The sequence below is a fragment of the Vombatus ursinus genome, unplaced genomic scaffold, assembly GCF_900497805.2.
Source record: "Vombatus ursinus unplaced genomic scaffold, bare-nosed wombat genome assembly UNPS02014793.1, whole genome shotgun sequence".
Classification (NCBI taxonomy): Eukaryota; Metazoa; Chordata; class Mammalia; order Diprotodontia; family Vombatidae; genus Vombatus; species Vombatus ursinus.
In genome coordinates this window covers 7304020-7326570 of record NW_020954571.1, presented here as the reverse complement: position 1 = coordinate 7326570, position 22551 = coordinate 7304020, and the positions used below count along the sequence as shown (strand labels likewise).

Here is a 22551-nt window from a genome sequence, read left to right as displayed (position 1 = left end):
CCCCATTACTGTAAAGAGCAACACCATCCTCCCAGTCCCTCAGGCTCACTACCTATGTATGAGTCATCCTCAACTTCTCACTACCTTCTTGATCTTCATATCCAATCTGTTGCCAAGGCCTGGCAATTTCACCTTTACGACATCTTTCAGTTATGCTCTCCTTCTCTCCACTGACACTGCCACCACTCTAGTAAAGGACTGGACTGTTACAATAGCCTACTGGTGGGTCAGCCTGCCTCAAGTCTTTCCCCATTCTAATCCATCCTCCATTTAGCCACTAAAGTGAGTTTCCCTAAAGCAATCAACTCCAGTAGCTCCCTATCACCTCCAGGATCAAATATAAAATCCTCTGTTTGGTGTTCAAAGTCCTTCATAACCTAACTCCTTCCCACCTTTCCAGTCTTCTTACACCTTACTTCCCCCATCACATACTTTTTGATCCTGTGACACTGGCTTTCCTGCTGTTTCTCAAACAAAATACTCCATCTCTCAGCTCCAGATATTTTCTCTGGCTGTCCTCCATGCCTGGGATGCTCTCCCTTTTCTTCTCTGCCTCCTCACTTCCCTGGCTTCCTTCAAGTCCAAACTAAAAGCCCATTTTCTGCAGGAAGCCCTTCCCAATCCTTTTTAATTCTAGTCCTTATCTATCTATCTAACCTGTATATAGTTTGTTTGCATATATTTGTTTGCTATCTTCCTCATTAGATTATGAGCTCCTTGAGGGCAGGGATTGTCTTTGTCTTTCACTGTACCCCCAGGGCTTAACACAATGCCTATTATATAGAAGGTGCTTAATACATGTATGTTGATTGATCTATGGTTCTATATATTTTGTTCCCTCAAATCAAGAAACCATAAATTCATCCATTCGTGGAAATGAAGGGACACCGATACATACTTAAATTTTAAAGGGATAGCACACTTTATTACAAACATCATGAAATGTCCAATACCCTAAAACAATACATTCCAACCTAAAGGAACACATGATTGCTTATTTGTATGAATGGCACAATCCATGGTAAAATTCTAAGGGGAGTTTGCTGCTGTTGTATGGGGAAAAGGGGAGAGAGAGGAAGGAAGGAGAGAGGAAAAGGGGAAGATGAGGGAGAGGAAAAGGGGGGGCAAAGGAGAGAACAGAGGGAAAACAGAGAGGAGACAAAGAAAAGCAAAGTGATATCTGTTATAACTTGGCATGAACTCAAATGCCCACAGGATCATAGGTTTATGGGTCTGAAGGGGGAAAGGATCTCTGATGCCATCTAGTCAGAAAGCTGAGGAAAAGGAGGTCCAGGGAAGTTAAATGACTTGTCCAAGGTCACACAAGTAGTAATCAATACAGGCATGATTAAAACCTGGAGACTCTGACTTTACAATCAATGTTCTTCCCAATGTACTAGCTATGTGTATGTGTATGCTTATTACTCTGAAACATCAGTGATCTCATTGATATGAACACTCTCTCCCTCAATGCAGTTCTCCCTTCCATATTTCAGATGCTCCTATGGCAAAATAAAAACAACAACAGGTAGCAAATCTTTGGGAGATGAACCTCCTTCCACTTGTACACCTGGACCCATACCCAAGGCCTTTCCAACCCAGTAAAATTTGCCAGAACATGCAACTTGGTAACACAATCTCTCAGAACTAAGCATCACCTCCACACCACAACAAGGTGTGTGTTCAGATATACCAGTGTTCCCAAAGACTTCAAAAATCCAATTTAAATGTCAAAGGGCCAAGGTCAAATACCTATGTATCTTTTTAACTATATATTATCACATGTGTAGCAATTTTTCTACTACTATAGCCTGATCAATTTGACATTACTCATTTTATAAGGAAGGATCAGTCTACAAGGAAAATCAGTTTCTTAAGACAGAAACATTGTAACCAGGTCAGGTTTGAGGTCTTCAAGTACCTTCTTAGGGAAAAAGGAATTGTTAAGTCACTAACTGTTTCCTCTCTCTTGTGGACAAAAAAAAAAATAAGAAATGTGTGCCATATGTCTACTGTTCTCTTGGAATAAATGAAAAACCCCTGAAAACAGGCACAGCCTCGGGCATGAACAGGGTAAGGGCAAACCAGCAGCATGCCAAGGGCAAAGAAACCAGACAAATGTATACTATGAGCAATAAATTTGTATTTGCATCAAACATATGATAGAACAAAAATGTATCCAGATTTAAGAACAGGATAAAACTTATGGCATCTATAGAACAGGGCAAGATTCTGCTTTTACCTCCACCACCCCTGCTGACCTCATGCTCAGACGCAGCTACAGCTGCTATTAAAAACCATAATGAAGGTATTAACACTAACACTTAGCAAAAGGACACAGCCTCCTATCAGAGAACTCGAAAGCACTAATTAATTCATGCAGTACCCCAGTGAGATAGGTATTATTCTTCTGGTTTCAGAGTAGAGTGAGTAGGTGAGTAGAGGCACATAAAAGGGCCAGTAATTAACATGGTGTCACAGCTCGAATAAGAATTCTCTAGCAAATTAACTTTTCCTCCTAAAATTCCCAGGCAAAAATAAAACTGACCAAAATACAATTTGGAAAACTGACAGTCAACAGTCAGCCAAGTATAATCTGCTCAATTATACTTTATTCTCCCAGGAGAAGGCAAGCACATACCCAAGATTTGCATACTTGCATCCTTCAAACTTCACATAAATGGTCATGCCAAGCCAGAAATGCTGAGGTGGTAGATACTGATAAATGATAAATAAACAATGATCCCTATATTGCTAACCACCCTTCGTAAATCTCACAGAGCACTTTGTTTCGGAAATGTTCTAAAACAACTTATCATGTTCTATTACTATCTGTGTTGGTGTCTATAGCATCACAAGATCATACATTTAGAGCTGGAAGGGACCTTCCAGGACATCAAGTCCAACCCGCCCATTTTATGATATGGAAACTAAGACACAGAGATATTAAGTGACTTGTCCCGAGTCACACATCTAGAAAGTGTCTGAGAAAAAAATTTAACTCAGGTCTTCTTAATTCTGTATATGTTAAACATTTTGCAACCCTAAAATGACTACATAAGTGTATTAATAGTAACAATAAAAAAGCATTATTAGTCTCATTTTATAAACGAGAAAATTGAGGCTTTAAGTAGTAAACTGACTTGCTTGCAATCATATAGCTAGTAAATCTAGGACTCAGACCCACATTTTCTGACTATGAAGTCTAAGGCTCTCCCAATCTATGCTAACTCTTCAAAAAGAAAAAAAATTAGCACCAGCCCTGAAGTCAGGAGGACCTGAGTTCAAATCCGGCCTCAGACCAAACACTTGACACTTACTAGCTGTGTGACCCTGGGCAAGTCACTTAACCTCAATTGCCTTAAAAAAGAAAAAATAATGCCCTATAATAAAAGTCCATTCACTTCATCAGGACACTATATCAATAAATCTTAGCAATGTTTCATACAATCAGAATCATAGAACTTGAGTTGGAAGAGTCCTCAGAAGCTATATAGTTCCAAGTCATACAACAAAGGAATCCCCATGACTGCACCCCTGGCAAGTGATCGTCCTGTCTCTCTCTGCTTTAAGACTTCTGAGGAAGAGGAAGCTACCACCTCTCCAGGCAGCTCATTCTATCTGAGGACAGCTCTAATAGTTAGCAAGTTTTTCCTGACATCAGGCTTAAATCGACCTGTTGGTAACTTCTAACTGCTGTTTGCTTCTGGTTCTTCCCTCTGGGTCCAAAAAGAACATCTCTAACCACTCATCCACATGAAAGCTCTTCAAATACTCCAAGATAGCAAGTCACCCCTGAGTCTTTCCTAAGCAAAACATTCTTAGTTGCTCCAAATGATCTTCATGGTGCCATGGACTCCTAGGCCTTGGTCAATCTAATTGCCATCATGTGGATACTCTCTACCTTATCAATGTGCTTCTTAAATTATCCCCCTCAGAACTGATCACAACCCTCCAGATGAAGTCTAACAACGACAGTATCCAGTGGGTCTACTTCCTCACTGTGCTCCCCCTTAATAAAGCCCAAGATCAGCCCAGCTTTTCTGGCTGCCATAAAACACTACTGACTCACAGTGAGATTGCAGCACACTTAAAACCCCAGATCTTTTTCAGAACAGCTATCCTATTTCCCCATTCCCCCCTCATCTAAAACTTACAAAGTTGATGTTTCAGTACCCAAGTGCCAGACTTTACATTTATCCCTATTGAGATTTGCCTTATTAGACTCTGCCCAGTATGCTTGAGCCAGTCAAGATCCTCTTGGATCTTTACTCTGCTCCCCATGGGGTCAGTTATCCTTGGCATCATCTGTATACTTGATGAGTTTATGTTTCCATGGAGGAGGTAGCTTCACTGTTTTCCTGACATTGCCAGGCAACATTGCAAAGTGTCCCAAATTCCACTTAAGAACTCCCCTGTAGGACTTTCAGCAAGTTACTGCCTTGCTCTGGGCCTGTTTCCTATCTATAAAATAAGAAGGTGGTACTAGGTGGTTTCCAAGATCCCTAACAGTGTGACATCCTCTGAGAATATGAAATATGATTTCTGCTTAATGAAAGACATTCCCTTAATTAAAAAAATTAATAAAACTGAAATCAGTCTGATGGGATACATTTTTCCAGTGGGAGAAGCTAGTTAGGAAATGACTACTATACAAGAAAGTTCCTCCCAAGGGAAAGTTAAGGACATTGGGACCTGAATTAACTCTCAAGTCATCAGGACTTTGAGTTAACTAAGAGCTAAACCTGGATTCCCTTGGCCTAGAGAACACTTTAGATCCTTTGCCAAACAAAAGTAACTACAGTGAAGAAGTAATACTTCCCAAACCAAATAAGGGAATGCAGCAAGGCATTTCCAAACCAAAGGGGAATGCAGGCAAATATGTTTCCTGTGCCAAAGGACAGTGCAGTGTGCAGGAGAAAAAGTAGTGGCAGCTGCAGTAACCTCCTTCAGCAATCCTCCAGAATCAAAGCTTGGGCCAGAATTATGGAGGGGGTGAGGGGAAAGGGGGAAATCACAGTGTTTTTACCATCCTCCTCTATTTTCCAAAAATGTTTATACAAACAAAATTAGCTTAGTAAGCATCTGGAAAAGGAAAAATAAACCTCAAAAAAGCGAGGGGGGGGGACAGGGAACAGAGTTTTCATAAGTTCTCAATTTTTTTAGGGCCACTGCTTCCCTGGAACACTATGCACCAGAACTACCTTCACCCCAGGACTAAACAAATCAGTTTGGGATCTAGTTAGGGCCAACTTAAACATTTAGGATCTGGTTGAATTTATCTGGATAACAAAAGAAACAGCACGTTGCCATATGGGATACAGAATTCTCAGACTCAAGTGGTGGTGACCTCAAAGAGTCTAACTGAATACAAAATGGTCTGAAAAGATCCTCTAGAAGGGAATTGAACACATCTGGCCAAGGGTAATTTCAGAGCCACATATGGGTTAAATGAATAGAAGCCCCAGGAGCTAGAAGCCTCAGCCTGTTCTCTTTTTTCTCTTAGACATTGGGATCCCAACCCTAAGGCAGAGAAGGTTTACAGCTGAGAAGTCCAAGAAGCCCCCAGTGGGTTGCCATGGCTACCAGAACACAGTGGCCCCAGTCAATGCCTCAGACTTTTGCTTTCCAAGTCACAATGAGAGAAAAATGGAAGTTTCATTAATTAATGTAGTATCAGATATGGCTGGAGCACTGAAAATATTAAGGTACTGTTGCAACCTGACACCTAAGATCTGGAAGCTCTGCCTTAGGGTCAAACTCGACCCAAGTAACCTAGGACCAAGAAAGGGAAAGTGGGGAGATTTGAATGGCTGACTTTAGGGCAATAAATGATGCACTTCATTTACAAAACAACTATCAAAACCCTGCCCCTGAGATAGCTGGCGCATACCATACCAGGGAAAAAATGATTGTTTAAGCTGTTCTTCCATATTACAAGCTCCTGAAACATTTTGTTGCTTTTAGGTTATCACAATACTTAGGACAAGGTGTACAAAAGTAATCAGTTCAAAAATGCTAATGTGGGGAAAAACAAAAAACAAAATAAAACAGAAGCAAAGGGTACCCTGCACAGCACAGGCACTCCCCAGGGAAAGGTTTGGGCTACTTCCAATAGCCTATGCAGCATCCTCAGAATAGGCTGAGCAAAGCTTTAAAACCGTTCTGAATTATGTTTTTTGGTTTTTTTTGTTTGGGGGGGGGGGGGGGGGGGAAGAAAAGCATGCAGGGAATCAAAGAGGAAACAGCAAAGAGAAGAAAAAGACATTGAGAAATCCAACTGGAGGCAACAGTAAAGCAAGTTCTTAGGACCTAATTTTCAGAAATCACAACTAATAAGTAAAACATAAAACTGTGGAAGTGGCCCAAAGCCTCAGGACACAAAGTTGTCATTTGGAATTAGAGGGCCGTCACTTGATTTCATTAACATTTATACTTGGTATATTATTACAAAAGGCTAATGCTGTCTAGAGAACTTTTGTAAAAGTAATTTTCCACAAGACTCTTCAAGGGCAGGGAGCATATTTCAGTATATTCTGCACACAATGTTCTACATGTGCTCAAGAATGCTCCGGGATGAAGATGGTGCTAATATTCCCTTCCCAGATTATGATTTCTTTTGGAGGGAGGAAGGGAGATAGGGTCCTAGATCTGTGATTTCTTTTGTGTGGGGAAACTCCCTCCTAGCAGCATTTCTATAGCTTAGAGAATTGCCTGGCCAGATGAGAAGTTATATGACTTGAACTGTCATGGATCTTGTGCATATTAAAGGTAGGACTTTAATAAAGTTATCATCATTTCCAAGGCAAGTCCTGTAGCTGCTATGTACCAACTGCCTTTGTTTTTTGTTTTGTTTTGTTTTGTTTTATTGCTAGGCAATGGGGTTAAGTGACTTGTCAAGGGTCACACAGCTAGTAAGTGCCAAGTGTCTGAAACCAGATTTGACCTCAGGTCAACCTGACTCCAGGGCCGGTGCTCTATCCACTATGCCACCTAGCTGCCGCCATCAACTGCCTTTTCAATCTGCTTTACTATAACCCAAAAGCACATAAACTTCCACTGAAAAAATGCACAGCTAGAGGGCATCATCTAGTCCAAGCCCCTCATTTTATTGATGAGGGCACAGAGCCCTCAAGAATTAGATGCCTCATTGACTTGCCTCAGACCATAAATGGGACCAAAATCCAGGTATCCATACTCCTGAGTCAATGTTCTTTACACTACACCATGTTACCTCTCAGTGAACTCATTAGAGGCAGATTGGGCTCCACAAACTTGTTCCAAGCTCCACAAGGCCAGCTCTGCCACTCACCACCCCACCCCACCCCATCCCATCCCCTAACCCCCATTTGACACTGGGCAAATCACCTCCTCTTTAGGTCTCAGTTTCCTCATCTATAAAAGGAATGAGTTAGACTTGATGGTCTCTGAAGTGCCTTCATACTACAAATTCCTTCTTACCCATACCAAGAAAAACTTCTTCACCTCAAACTATTGAGCCTCCTGAGCTCTCAGTTCAAACTCCCTGCACAGCTGCACCCCATCGATGATGATGCCTCCCTCAGTCAGCCAGTGGCTTCCCCTCCTCATTGTCCTCCCCTCTCCCAGCCTCACCATTGGTGCTCAGTTCAAAAATCCCCACCATCTCCAAGCACCACTCCCCTGAGAGATGCTGAGTTTCTTTCAGGACAGACAGAGGACCCAGGAACCTACCTAGCTAGGCTCTAAATACTCCTCCCTGCAGGTCTGTCTCAAAGCCCCTTATATTCAAAGCAGCCCCTTTCCCCTCCTATACATACTAGCATTTTAGGAGAGGTTACTGGTTAACCCAAAGGGAACAGAAAGTAGCAGAATCTCAGGCAGTGTAATACATACAACAAAGTGAAAACATTGAAGCAATGTGGGGGATTATACTGCTTCAAAGGGAGCCAGTCCTACCAAAAGTGGGTATCTATTCCCCACTTAAATCTCCTATATTGTTCCTCTCTGTCAAAGTTTTTTCCCTTCCTCAACTTCTGAACCCTCAGGCTCTCTAAAAGCTATACCACAGGAGGGAAGCAGGCTGGATTGGCATCCTTCACTACACTCCCAAGGTTAAGCACTATACTAGTTTGGCTTATTCAACTTAGTTTTGAGTTAACCATTACTACTTGAGATGAGGTTTGGATTACCTAGGACATAACTCTCAAGCATATACTCTAAATAAAAAGCATAGGAGCAATAAATAATACAAAAAGATAAGGCCAAAGTCATTCCCACTGATATATTTAATGATATTCTTGAAAAAGATTTACTTTTCTAAATTTGCTGAGTCTGTATTCCCTGAGCACACATACTAGCTGGACAGAGAGGAGGATGACAGTCAGTATTGTGCCTGGTAGTAAGAAGAGAAACTGATACCTGAGATTAGAAAATGATTATTAGGTCATTCATAAAAGATAAATGCATGAGTAGAAAACTGAAATCTGGCCATATTGTTTGAAATTTTTTTTATTACAATCACTTCATCTTGGCATCTCATTTTCTGCATCTTCAAAACAAGTTAGGCTGAACTAGATGGTTTCTAAGGTCACTTTTGGGCCTTAAATTTTGTGATAGTATTCTAACGTCAATGCCCAATCTTTTCAGATACAAAAGAGGTCAGAAAACACCCCACGTTAAGATGTGCTTAAGTTGACCCCACTCAGTGATTGATAACAATTGAATTATAATCATTGAGGATTTACTAAGTGCCTACTGTGTGCCCCCTTGAAAATGCAGAGAACAAAAGTTATCAATTAAAAGCCCACTGAGCGCCATAGTAAGGGAATTAAGTAGCCAGTTTTATAAACATTTTATCATTTAACCTTGCCATGTCTTTCTAGAGTCTTGATAACTGGTCCTTTATCTTCTGATTGCAATGAGTGTGCTTTCTCAATATTACATGAATACCATGGGAAGTGATGGGGGAAGGGGGGTAAGTGAGGTAGAGGGAGAACAAGGAAGGATAGACTAAAGGAAGTGTCCTTATCAGCTCATCAAAAATACAAGCAAATAAATAACCAAAGGGTCACAAATTCAAAATTGGACCATGAGAAATCTTCTACACATCACTGCAACTGTTTCCTCCTTCTATCTCAGAACTCAAGGTACCTAAATGAGGGCTTTAAAGGAGGAGCTGTCCAGAAAGACAGCTTAAAAATGATTCCAGTGCCCTTCACTCAAAAAAATGTTTTAAGCTGAGATAAAAAGGAAACAAAGCCCTTCTCCATTTCCCTCCCACCCTCAACAAACATGAGATTAGAATCTTTGCTACAAAAAACAGCCAGGGAATGGCTGAAGTCCTGGCTTTGGTCGGTCTGATTTTTTGGCCAAATCAACAAGTAACCTTCATATCACAGACATATCAAAAACTCAAAGCAAGAGACAGGCAGCCAGTGAAAGGATGCTGGAGATATTCAGAAAGGCACCCTAGGAGTCAGTTAAATCTAATTTTACATTGGTTTATTACATTCAGACATATTGCAAAGTCCAAATTTACACCAAGGACAGAATAAAGACCAATTTTTTTTTTTTGCCATAGTTGAAAAAGCTGCTCAGTTTTCTCCAGAATAATTCTATGAATTCATGGAATACTTAAAAACTAAATTCTTTCTTCAAATTAGTATAGAACAAGTGCTTCTCACAGCTCTTTGACATCTTTTATTAGATTAGATTAATTTTAAATGGGCTGCTATAACAATTATGCCAACCACCATGTAATTAATTTTTCAACTGACTTTACAAAACTACAAAATTCCCTAAAGAAATTATATTAGTCATTAGTCAGGAATGAGAGTATCCCGTGCATACTCTGCCATGGAAAACACATTAAGGACTACATTTTACTTAACATATTAACACATTTCCTAACTGTGGATTTAAATTATTTGAAAAAGAAGATTAATAATGAAAGCTTCAGACCAATAAAGAGATCTCTCATTTGCAGGGTAGAACAAGGTGAACCCCTCTAAGGAATTAGCTCCTTCCAAAACATTTACTGAACTCTGAGCTTTTTCATAAATTGACTAACTGTATTTAAAAACAATCTCAGGTTCTTCTTTCACAACATGACTAATGTGGAAATACATGTTTTAATGTGAGTGTACACGTATAGCCTCTGTAAGATTGATTGCTGTCTTGGAGAGAGAGGAGGGAAAGGAGGGAGAAAAAAATTTGGAACTCAAAATCTTATAAAAGTGAATGCTGAAAACTATCTTTACATGTAATTGAAAAAAATAAAATACTATTAAGTGGGGGGGAGAGGAGAACATCAGGGAGGCTTTCAGCACATCGGACAGATCCTCTGAAGCACTAATAAGGAAAAAGCCTAAACAAAAAGCACAGAGGATAAGAAGTCAACAACAGGCTACAATTTGCAGCAATGGAATGCTTACTTCATACAGTCACTGAAATATTTTAATTATATTAATCAAAATAGCTTATATTTATTTTAGGAGTTGTAACTATAAGTCATTTGATAAGTCTAAAGGCAGAGCACAACTATCCAGATACCTTCATAACATGCTGCCCAAGTCGGGATTACTATTTCTAGGGCAAATGTTAAAGACAAGTGTTCTGAGAATGATAAGATTAAATTGTAAGAGTTACATTCAGTCACACTAACCTCTTTTAGTGGAAAAAACACAGGATGAGAAGTCAGGAAATTATATTTTATTCTCAGTTTGCTGCTAACTAGTTAGTGATATGACCTTAGTTAAGTAGTTTCACTTCTCTGGGCCTAAGTTTCTTCAGTTATTAAATGAGGGGATTGGACTAGATTATCTAAGATAGCATGTATCCTGGGAGTCCTTTGTGTCTGATATAGCATCCAGGACAGCTGATGGTAAAAATTATTATTCCCTTTATTAATGCACTGATAGTGGAGCTGTGAATTGGTTCAGTCATTCTGGAAAGTAATCTGGAACTATACTCAAAAAGTTATTAAAATATCAATGCCAATACTAGGCTATCCCCAGAGAGATTAAGAAAGAAAAAAATACATATAAATATGTGTGTATATGTGTACACTTAACATATATACATATACACACACATATATGTGTGTATAATAATCATTTAACATAATTTGTTTAGCCATTCTCCAACTGATGGGCACCCTTTTAGTTTCCAGTTCTTCACCATCCACAAAAATAGCTAACATATATATGTATATATACATACATACATACACACATACATAATACACTCACACATATATGTATATCTGTATCAGCTATTTTCCTACTGGCAAAGAGCTAGAAACTTAAAGGGTGCCCATCAACTGGAAAATGGCTAAACAAATTATGTGAATCAGGGAACAGCTGAACAAATTATAGCATATGAATACATATGAAATATTATTATGTTATAAGAAATGATGAACTGGGCAGTTTCAAAGAAACTGGTTTCAGAGAAACCTGGGAAGACCTGTATGAATTAGTACAGTGAAATGAGAACCAGAAGAACATTTTATACAATAATAACAACATATTACAAAGACAACAACTTTGAAAGACCTAAGAACACTGATCAACACAATGACCAACAACAATCCCAAAAAAATCAATAATGAAGCATGCTACCCACATCCTGACAAAGAGGTAACAGACTCAGGATGCATAATGAGACATAGTTTTTGTACAGGGCAAATGAGAGAATTTGTTTTGTTTGACTGTGCATATTTGTCACAAGAAATTTTTGCCTTTTCAATGATTGGGTAGGAGATAACGGATTTTAATTAATTGAAAAAAATTAAAATTTTAAAAATAAGGTTATAAAAACAAGAGATATCCATAAAAAGTTTAAATTTAACTAACAAAAAAACCATTTTTGTTAACTAAAAATGTTTTAGCTAAAAAAAATTGAGAACACAAAAGAAATAAAGGAATATCTTCAAAAATATCAAATTATCAAAAATACCCAAATTAAACAAAGAGCAAATGGAAATCTTAAATAACCCAATCTCAGAAAAAATGAAATAAAACTAACTGTAAAAGAACTACCAACTGTACTACTGTACTAACTATAAAAGAACCACCAAAGGAAAAACTTGATCCTACTGCATTCACAGGAGAATTCTATCAAACTTTATAACAATTAGTACCTATGCTACACAAATGATTTTCAAAAATCAAGAAAGAAACCAACCATCCAGAATTCCTTTATGAAACAAATCTAATCCTAATATTTAAACTAGAGGATAAAACACAGAAAAACCATTAATGAATACAGATTGTATTATCATTAATGATATCATTAATGAATACAGATTTATCCTTGAAATCATCCATTACAACCAAAAGAGATTTATACCAGGGATTCAAAACCATCAACATAATTATATTGAAAATAAAAACATCCAAAACCACATGATTATCTCAATAGATATGGAAAGAGCCTTTGACAAAGTATGACACTAACTACACTCCTTTACGCTAAAAGTCCTACAAAGCAAAGGCATAGAGAGACCGTTATTTAATATCATAAAAATACCTATCTAAAATCAAAAGCAAACATAACATGCAATGGGGATAGACTAGAACCTTTTCCAAAAAAGACAAGAGTAAAGCAGGGATGCTCACTCTCCTCACTATTAATTGACAGAGTTCTGGAAATGCTATCAGTAACAACAATAAGTAACAATCACTAACAATAATCAAGATAAAGAAATTAAAGGTAAATATGTAAAGTGGAGATCCAACTATCCCAATTTGTTGATAATGTGATGGTTTACTTAGAAAATCCTAGGGAATCAGCAAAGATACTAAGATAATTAATAGCTTCAGCAAAGTGACCAGCTACAAAATAAATCCTAAAAAAAAAATCAACAGTACACCTGTACAATAATAACAAAATGGAAGAGGCATTAATAGAAAGGGAAATCCCATTCCAAATAACTAAAAAATACTTACCATATGTGGGAATCATTCTACCAAAGCACACAAAAAGCTTATATAGATTGAATTACAAAGCACTCCTTAAAGAAATTTAAGAAGAACTGATATAGCCAGAGGACTAGTCAGTCAGTGCTCATGACTGAACTGTTCCAATACAATAAAAATGACAATACTATGAAACTTAATTTAAACTTTTAATGCTACATCAAATTATCAAAGGAATACTTTATAGAACCTAATAAAATAACAAAATTAATTTGGAAAAACAAAAGATCAAGAATATTAAGGTAAATGAAGAAATGACAAAGGGGAAACAGCATTTCAGACCTTAAATTGCATTCTGGTAGAGGTTTAAAAAAAATCGAGAGGTAGATCAAGGGAACAGATTAGACAAGGAAACATAAGAAACAGTGTAACTCATTAAACCAATGTTCGATAAAATGAAAAGCAGAAATTACTCAGGAAGGAACTCCCTATTTGAAAAAAAGTTCTAGGAAAACCTGAAAGCCATCTGGCAGGAACTAGGTTTAAATCAACACCTTATATCATAGTCCAGAGTACATTCTAAATGAATACATGACCTCAACATTAAAGATCACACTATAAATAATTAGAAAAGAAGCAGATTATATTTCTCACAGTTATGGATAGGAGATGTATTCTTAACCAAACAAGGGAAAGAGACAATTATAAAGATAAAATACATAACTTTCATCAAATGAAACTGAAAAGTTTCTGCATAAATGAAATTAAGACACCTAAGAATGAAAAGAACTGAATGGGAAAAAAATCTTTGTATCAAATTTCTCTGACAAGGATTTGATTTCCAAGATATATAAACAACTAACAAATATATACAAAACCAAAAGCCATTCCCCAATTGATAAGTGGTCAAAGAATATGAATAAGTAATTCTCAAAAGAAGAATTGCAAACTATTAACAACCACAGGAAACTCTCCAAATCACTTATTATAAGAGAATGCAAATCAAAACAACACTGAGGTTTCAATTCACACCCTGCAAATTGGCAAAGCTGATAAAAGATGTAAACAGACAATGTTAGAGGGGTTGTGGGAAGATAGGTACACTAATAAATCATTGGTACTGTTGTGATTTGGTACAATCATTTTGGAAAGCAATTTCAAATTATGTAGAGAGAGGGTCAGGTCAAAGCCAAGCAGAGTCAGGTATGACTTGAAGGCAAATTTTCTTTTATCTCAAGTTAACTCTTGATATACTATGCCATGCTACCTCATCTTATCATATAAAAATTTCCAAATGGATAAATGAGCCAAATTTTAAAAGTCATACTATTAAAAAGTTAGAGGAAAATGGAAAATTATCTCCCACAGCTGAGGATAGGGAACCAAATTGGTATGCAACTACAACACAAAGAATATTATAAAAGACAAAATTGAGTATTTTGATTTTATGAACATAAAACAAGGTCTTGAACAAAACAAACATTACTAAAATAAGAAGAAAAGCTACATACTGAAAAAAAATCTTTGTACAAAACTTCTTTGATAAAAGTATTACATCCAAAATCTACAGGAACCTAACAAGTCTCTGAGTAGGGGTATCATTCTCTAATAAGTGATTCAAAAGGTATAAGTGGTCAAAGGACATGAACAGTTTGCAAAAGAAGAAAAGTAAACAATCATCTACAATCTTAACGAAAATTAGAACAGTGCTGAAGTATTACTTCACACCTATCAAGTTATCAAAAATTTTAAAAAAAGATTAATATTTTCCAAAGTGTTAGCAGAGTACATGGTAGGGAAACAGGAACACTAATATATTTCTGGGTAGAGCTGTTAATTTGACAACAGGAGTTTTTGTGTATCAAAGTATCCAGAGCAGTGTTAATTGTTTGGCTGATTGGTCTGGACCTGGAGTTTCACTGGTGTAAGGAACAAGTAAATTGCCCCCACCAAAGCAGATTAGCAACAGTACTGCAATTTATATTCAGAGAGCTGCCCAGGTTACACGCTGAACTTGTCAGAGGTGGGACATGAATCCAAGTCTTCCTATTAGCTCAACATTCCACCCACTATGGCTGATTCTCAGCACTATTTGTAATTACAAAAAAATGGAAACAAAATCCAGTAATTGGAGAACAGCTGAACAAATGGTGGCAAATGAATGGAATATTACTACACCATACAAGACAAAGAATACAAAGGATCTAAAGAAATATAGGAAGGCTTGTACGAGTAACGAAAAGTTAATAACTTCTATTCACATAGAACTTCACATGATCATAGATTCACCTAGAAAGGATCACAGGGGTCACTGAGTCCAGGCCCCTCATTTTACGAAGGAAGTGCTTGCTCTAGATCACACAGTGACTCAGTGGAAGAGTGCAGATGGAGCTCGGGGCTTCCAAATTCTCAGTCCACGCTTTACTCACTACACACTGCCCCTTCACAGTGAGGAAAGCAAAACAAAAAAAGCAACATACCATTATAACAACTAAGGCAGGAAGACCTGAGTTCAAATCCAGCCTCAGACACTTATTAGCTGTGTGATCCTGGGCAAATCACTTAACCTCTGTTCCCCTCAGTCTACTCAACTATAAAACAGGGATAACAATAGCACCCACTTCCCAGGATTGTTGAGATAAACTCACTTAAAAAATGTTTGCTTCCTTCCTCCCTACAATTTTGTAGAGGGAAACAACTTTAAATAAGAATTCAGGTGAAAAACAAGCTATGACATTAGTACTAACTTATAAAGTATATACCCTTCCTTTCTGTAAAAAAAGTAAGAACAGCTATTAAAAAAAAAAAAAAAGTAGGTTTACTATCACCTGATTCTTGTTTACTTAATTCTTTTAGGTGGTTGGGGTGATTTAACTGGAACTATACTGGGGGGGAAGGGGAGGTCTTCATGATGTGTGAAAATCAAGTGCTTACTAAGTGCCCAGTACTGTACCAAGCATAGAGGATAAAAAGAAAGGCAAGAATAGCAGGTACAGACAACAAAATTTATCAACAACAAATTTTTTTTAAATACCTTCTCACACTCTAAAGAAGCATCCTTAATTATTCTGGGATTTTGTAAACCATTCCATTTTTAGCTTGTCCTCAAAATTACAGGAAAAGACTTAAATGTAACAGTTTAAACATGATGGCAGAGTTCTTTGCTTTGAGAGTGATATTCTCTCCATTTAGCGCCAATTATCCCAGAAACTCCCCCACTTCTACCACAACCAACTTTAGCCAAATGAAACATTAATGTAGGTGACTTTTGTTACCAGAGTCTGAAATTGACAGTCAGTAGGGTCCAAAAATTCTGAACAACTTAAGACAGGTCCCTACCAATGGAATGTGTGGCCTGGGATAAATCACCTACTCGCATGCCCACTGTCCCAAATGCTCTCACTTTAAAACCTGTAAAACTGGATTAAAGTGAACATCAAGTTCAATCTTGAAAGGAAAGTGGGAGTCTAAAAGGTAGTCAGAAGGCTGCTGGTCGAAGGCGGCATCTTTGTCCCTATTGCTTTGCTTTCCTGGTAGCTTTTTGTCGTCTTTGTTTTGAGTTAGGTTGATTGCAGGGCTGTGAGTCTCAGCCCTTTTTTAGCACCAGTGGGTAAGTCATTTTCCTCCTGACCAGTCAGTATCCATGAACCCTGACTCTAGTGGTAAGGATGTATACATCAACCATTACACACATTTTGCATACCAATGCATTCTTTTTTTTTCTTAATAGTATTTTTTCCAATTACATGTAAAGATAATTTTCAACATTCATTTTTGTAAAATTTTGAATTCCAAATTTTTCTCCCTGCATCCCTTCCCTCCCTCCTCCCCAAGACAGCAAGCAATCTGATATAGGTTATACATGTATAATACATGTTAAACATATTCCTGCATTAGTCATGTTGTGAAAGAAGAATCAGAACAAAAGGGAAAAACCACAAGAAAAAAAAAGTGAAAACAGTATGCATTTAGATCTGCATTCAGACTATCAGTTCTTTGTCTGGATGTGGATAGCATTTTCCGATCACGAGTGTTTTGGAACTGTCTTGGATCATTGTATTGCTGAGAATCATTGCACAACGTTGCCACTGCTGTGTACAATGTATATTAGTATATTCTAAAAGAATACCTTTACGGCTGAGGAGCAACACTAGCCTTCTTGCAGTTCTTGAACCCAACACTCTATCTGCTACCTCCATACCTTTGCACTGGCTGTCCCCCATGCCTAGAATGCTCTCCCACCTCACCTCTACCTTCCAGCTTCCTTGGCTTCCTTCAAGAGTCAGAGTTAATCCCTACCTTCCGAAAGAGGCCTTTCCCAGTATCCACCCTCCTTCCCTATCCACCTCACCCTTCCTCCTTCCCTCTGAGATTACCTCCCATTTATACCATATATTCTTTATGTACAAAGTTGTTAACTTGTCTCCCCATTAGAATGTGAGCTCCTTGAGGGCAAGGACCTGTTTTTGCCTTTCTTTGTATCCCCAGTGCTTAGCACAGTGCCTGGCACATAATAAGTGCTTTTTGACTGATTGACCCAAAAAGTCACAAAATTTTAGAACTTGAAAGGACCTTGCAAATCATCTCATTCAACTCTCATTTGCAGAGTACAGAATTTTATATACTAAGCCCAGAAAAGTTAAGTGATTTGCCTAAAGTCACACAGCTAGCAAAGAACAATGGACTCATACAGTGGAAAGAAGGCTGGCTGTGGAGGTCGTCTCACTTATCTGTTTGAACTTGGTTAAATCACTTAGTCTATCAAGGCCTCAATTTTCTCAAACGTCAAATGAGGGAGCTATACCAGATAATCTCCAAAGTTCTGTCCAGCTCTGAGATAAGAACAATGGATTTAAAACCAGGGTTTGAATTTCAGCTCTAATATTTACTACTTGTAAAACCCAGAGGAAGTACCTTAACTTTTATGGGCCTCAGTTTCCTCAGCTGTAATAATAACTTACACGGAATTAGACTAGATGATTTCTAAATTACCTTCTAGTTCTAAATCCCATGATCCTATGAACCAGTATCAGAGAAATTCCAAGAAGACACACTGCAACCAGAAGAAGCCAAGATACTAGCCTCCCACACAAATGCAGAGCTGCAGAAAGACAAGAAAGGGGAAAAAAAGGCCTCACTACCAAGTTAAAGCCAAAAGGAATTCCTCTGGTTACTGCCACCTCCACGCCTGTCCTAGCTACTGACTCTCCTAGAGGCAGTTGTTTTTCTAAGACTACCTAAAGCATCCTATGCACCTTAAATTTAAGTCCTATACAATAAACACAATTCTGGAGAAAAGCAAAACATCTCATGCCAAAAAGGGGTTTGTAAGTGCAGTGTTTCTTTCTTGAGACATTTTTGTTATTTTAAAACTACCCTCAAGTTCCTTTCCATTGTTTTCCTATAATCTATGCCATAAGACTAACTCCTAAGCATACATTTCTCACTTGGCTGCCCTCCTCTGGGGATTCTCTCCTCCATGCTCATTATTGGGATAACCTCATCATCCTGCAAGATCTCATCAGCCTTGGGTCTCCACCCCATCACTACCCTCAGCCTCTCTAACTGGAAGGTAGGGCCATGACTTCCAAATCTCCATTTCAAGGAAGGAGCTCAGCTCAGATATCTCATTTCTCACTTGACTGCACTGCTCCACAATTCCTCTGAGGACAATACTTATCAAGTCCCTTTTCAGCTTCTTTTTGTGTATTGTCTTCCCCCATTAGACTGTAAACTCCTTGAGGGCAGGGACTGGATGTGGATGTGGTTAGCATTTTCCAGTGCTTGCTACACAGGATGGGCTTAATAAAAATTTACTAACCAGTGGATCAAGAACTATCCTCCATCTCATACTGGGTCCAAGACTGCCCTGCTGTATAAGAACTAGAAATGGAGGGGATGTCCATCAATTGGGAAATAGCTGAATAAGTTGTGGTACATGATTTTGACAGAATACTACTATGCTACAAGAAATGATAAGCAGGATGATTTCAGAAAAACCTAGGAAAACTTATATGAACTACTGCAAAGTGAAGTGAGCAGAACCAGAACACTGTATACAGTAACAGCAATATTATGATAATGATCAATTAGCCACTCTGTTCAAGACAATGGTGCAAGACAATTCCAAAGGACCCATGATAAATTATGCTATCCAACTTCAGAGAGAGATCTGATGAACTGTGAGTACAGACCAAAGCATACTTTTTTCACTTTCTTTACCTTTCTTGCTTTTTTAAAGTTTATTTATCTTTGGGTTTTTTCTTTTTGCAATACGGCTGATATGGAAATAGGTTTTACATGACTTTACATGTATAAATGATATCATATTGCTTGCCTTCTCAGTGAGTGGAGAAGGGGTGGGAAAGAGGGAGAGAATATGGAACTCAAAATTCTTAAAAATGAATGCTAAAGGGGCAGCTAGATGGCGCAGTGGATAGAGCTCCAGCCTTAGAGTCAGGAGGACCTGAGTTCAAATTCGGCCTCAGACACTTGACACTTACCAACTGTGTGACCCTGGGCAAGTCACTTAACCCCTACTGCCTCACCAAAAAGAAAAAAAAAGAATGCTAAAAATAAATTTTTTTTTTAAAAGACTGACTTGCCATAGGGAGAATTGTGCTCTTAGTGTGCTATAATGACATTCTAGAGAACAGCCTCTATTACCAGAAGAAAACTCAGGAAAAACATGTGAATCACATAACATATTGACTAAAAATATTTTTTTCATTAAATGGTGATCACAGTACTTTTCAATCTCAACCTAACACATTATTACTTTTAGAGATGTTCTGAAACTTCCAAATATGAAGATCTTTAAAAATAGAAGTTAGACATTATCAGTAAGTAAGGACTTTTTTTTTATAGCTTTTGTCTAGATTTCATTTTTGCTTCTATCTCATTCTGGTTTTGTATCATATCTATTTGTACACGTCATAGCCATCCCTACCCACTCAAATTAGATTGTAATCTGCTGGAGGGAAAGGACGTTGTTATTTTCTACTCTGTAGCTCTGCTCATCACCATATATTGCATAGAACAGGTGTTAAATAAATGTTTATTAAAGTTAATTGATATACTATCCAATTCTAAGTTGAATCAAAAAGTTAATATAGCATACCTTCACATTTTCCATCAAAAGATAATACTGGGAGGGACAGGTAGGTGGCACAGTGGATAGAGCACCAGCCCTAGAGTCAGGAGGACCTGAGTTCAAATCCAGCCTCAGACACATAACACTCACTAGCTGTGTGACTCTGGGCAAGTCACTTAACCCCAGTTGCCTCACCAGAAAAAAAAAAACAATACTAGGAATACTGACTAGTGTGATGTATATAGAAATTTTTCTTTTACCTTGTTCGACCACTTATATGCTTGAAGAAGCTGGCTATAGAGTGGAGTCTTGTCCTGAACAGGATCTAGGCTTAACAATCCACTATTATGGAGAGGGTGGTTCTCAGATGGCTTGCCTACCAAGTTACTCAGACGTTCCAGTTCACTAAAAAATGAAAGGAGGAAAAATCAATTATAAGAGCCATTCCCCAATATGTGAGCAGTCAAAGGATATGAGCAAAGAGTTTCCTGAAAAAGAAATACGAGTGATCCATCATCATAGGAAAAAAATGCTCCAAATCATTAGAAAAACTGACATTTCACCTCACATCCAAAAAATGTAAAGAAAAACAACACTTAAAGGTGTCACAGAATAATAGATTTAAAGGTGGAAGAGGTTCTAGAAGTTAACTTTTCCAACCTCGTTTCACAGATGAGAAAATAGACTTAAGAAAGTTAAATAATTTGCCAAAAGTTAAATAATGGTGTAGTTAGGATTTGAACCCAGATCCCTCTGGCGCCAAATCCAGTACTCCTTCACTGCACCACAACGCTATCAATGCAATAACTAATCTTTAACCCCAGGGACCTGATGGTGAAATATGCCTCTTTCCTCTTGAGGGAAAGGTAGAGGGCTACAGGTGTAGCAAGAGGCATGTGCTTGGCTCACAGTCAGCACTTAATAAATGTTTGTTGACTGAATGAAGGACAATGTCATACATGCATGGATGGATAGATGGATGTATGGATGGATGGATGTTTCGCCTAACTAACTTGCTACAAGAGATAGTTTGAAGGGGGAAGGTGAAGAATGTGGAATTGGAAAATAAAACCAATGTTTTTCTTAAAAAGTATTAATAAAAAGAATTTTTAATTAAAGTTTTAAAAACCAAAGAAAATAATTTATACCAGATTATATTTAAATTCCAAAATGGATCCACTATAGTCAAGGATAAAAACTGATGTGTTACCTCATGATTTCTTAGAACAGAAATAAATAGATTTGGAGAGGTTATAAAGGTTTAAGACAATCAAAATAACATGCAAGTGGAGATTAGTTTACACAGAGGTTGTTGTTTGTCCTTTGTTCTCAAAGATGACCATGACATCAGGGAGATGATGCCATGACATGTAAGTGAATTGGATACAAGTGAGGGAGGGTTGTGCAAAATCACCATCCTCACTTTCTGCTCCGGAACCACCTGGGTCCAGTGGTGAGATATAGATCAGGACGACTGAAGATGGCCTGGGATGCAGAGAGAAATCTTGGTCTTTTTAAACTAAGGTCTTTAACAGGTCTCAGAGTGACTGAGGCAACGCCCATTCAGTGATTAAGGCTAGTAAGAAATGAGGCAAAGAAAATGCCTTTGATGTAGTCAAAGAAAAAGAAAAATCAATCTAGGAGGGTAAGACCCTCAGGGTGTCTGGCCAAAACAGAAACAATTGCTATTTACATTCAATCTGAGCCAATCAGGGTCCAAACAATGATCAAGTGGGGCTTGGTCTAGGACCTATGGTTGACCAATCAATGACAGCCAGAGTGATTTGGCTTTAAAGCTCTGTCCTTAAGGGGAAAAAAAAAGTTTCCGAGATCAAAATTTATATTCCTTTGGGCAGAGCACCTGAAGGTAAGGATATAATACCCTATGTGGACAGAGTTTACAACAAGGTTTTTTTGATTCAGTTGTGTCATTCCTGAAAAAAGAAAATTTTAAAGCACTTCAATCAGTAATGTGGCCACATAAATGAAGAATCTAATGACTTTTCTAAATTTCCATTTGAAGGAAAAATCAACTTCTTGGATTCAATAATCTTCAAACCTCTCTTCTAACCACCAAGCTTGAACCTCTAACTGCCTACTGGACATCTTGAACCGGATGTCCTAAGGGCACCTCAATTCAACATGTCCAAAACTGAACTCATCTGTCCCCCCAAACCCTCCTCTCTCCCTAACTTCCTTATTACTATTGAGGGCACCACCATTCCCCCAGTCACCCAGACTGATAACCCAAGGTGTAATCCTCTACCCTTCTCTCCCCCCAACAAATCCATTGCCAAGTCTTACTGATTCTACCTTTCTAACATATCTTATATATAAACCCCTTCTTTCCTATGACAATGCCACAATCCTGGTGTAGGTCCCTCATCATTTCACACCTGGCCTTTTGCAAAAGCTTATTGATTGGTCTCCCTTCCTCAAGACTCTCCCTATTCCAGTCCATCCTCCACTCAACTGTCAAAACGATCTTCTAAAAGCTCAGATCTGACTATATGTCACCACCCCCAATTCAATGCACTCCAATGACTCCCTATTACC

General features: G+C 38.1%; 1 protein-coding gene across 1 annotated transcript in view; it reads right to left on the bottom strand.

The window, feature by feature from the left end:
* The window catches only part of MED27 (mediator complex subunit 27), a 231521-nt gene extending 210630 nt beyond the window's left edge, over positions 1–20891 (bottom strand). The window contains exons 1-2 of the mRNA XM_027869645.1: positions 20824–20891; positions 20256–20400 (exon numbers count right to left, since the gene is read on the bottom strand). Of these exons, the coding sequence (XP_027725446.1) occupies positions 20256–20400; positions 20824–20891 (213 nt within the window). The remainder of the gene's footprint in view (positions 1–20255; positions 20401–20823) is intronic.
* Between the last annotated feature and the right edge of the window lie 1660 nt (positions 20892–22551).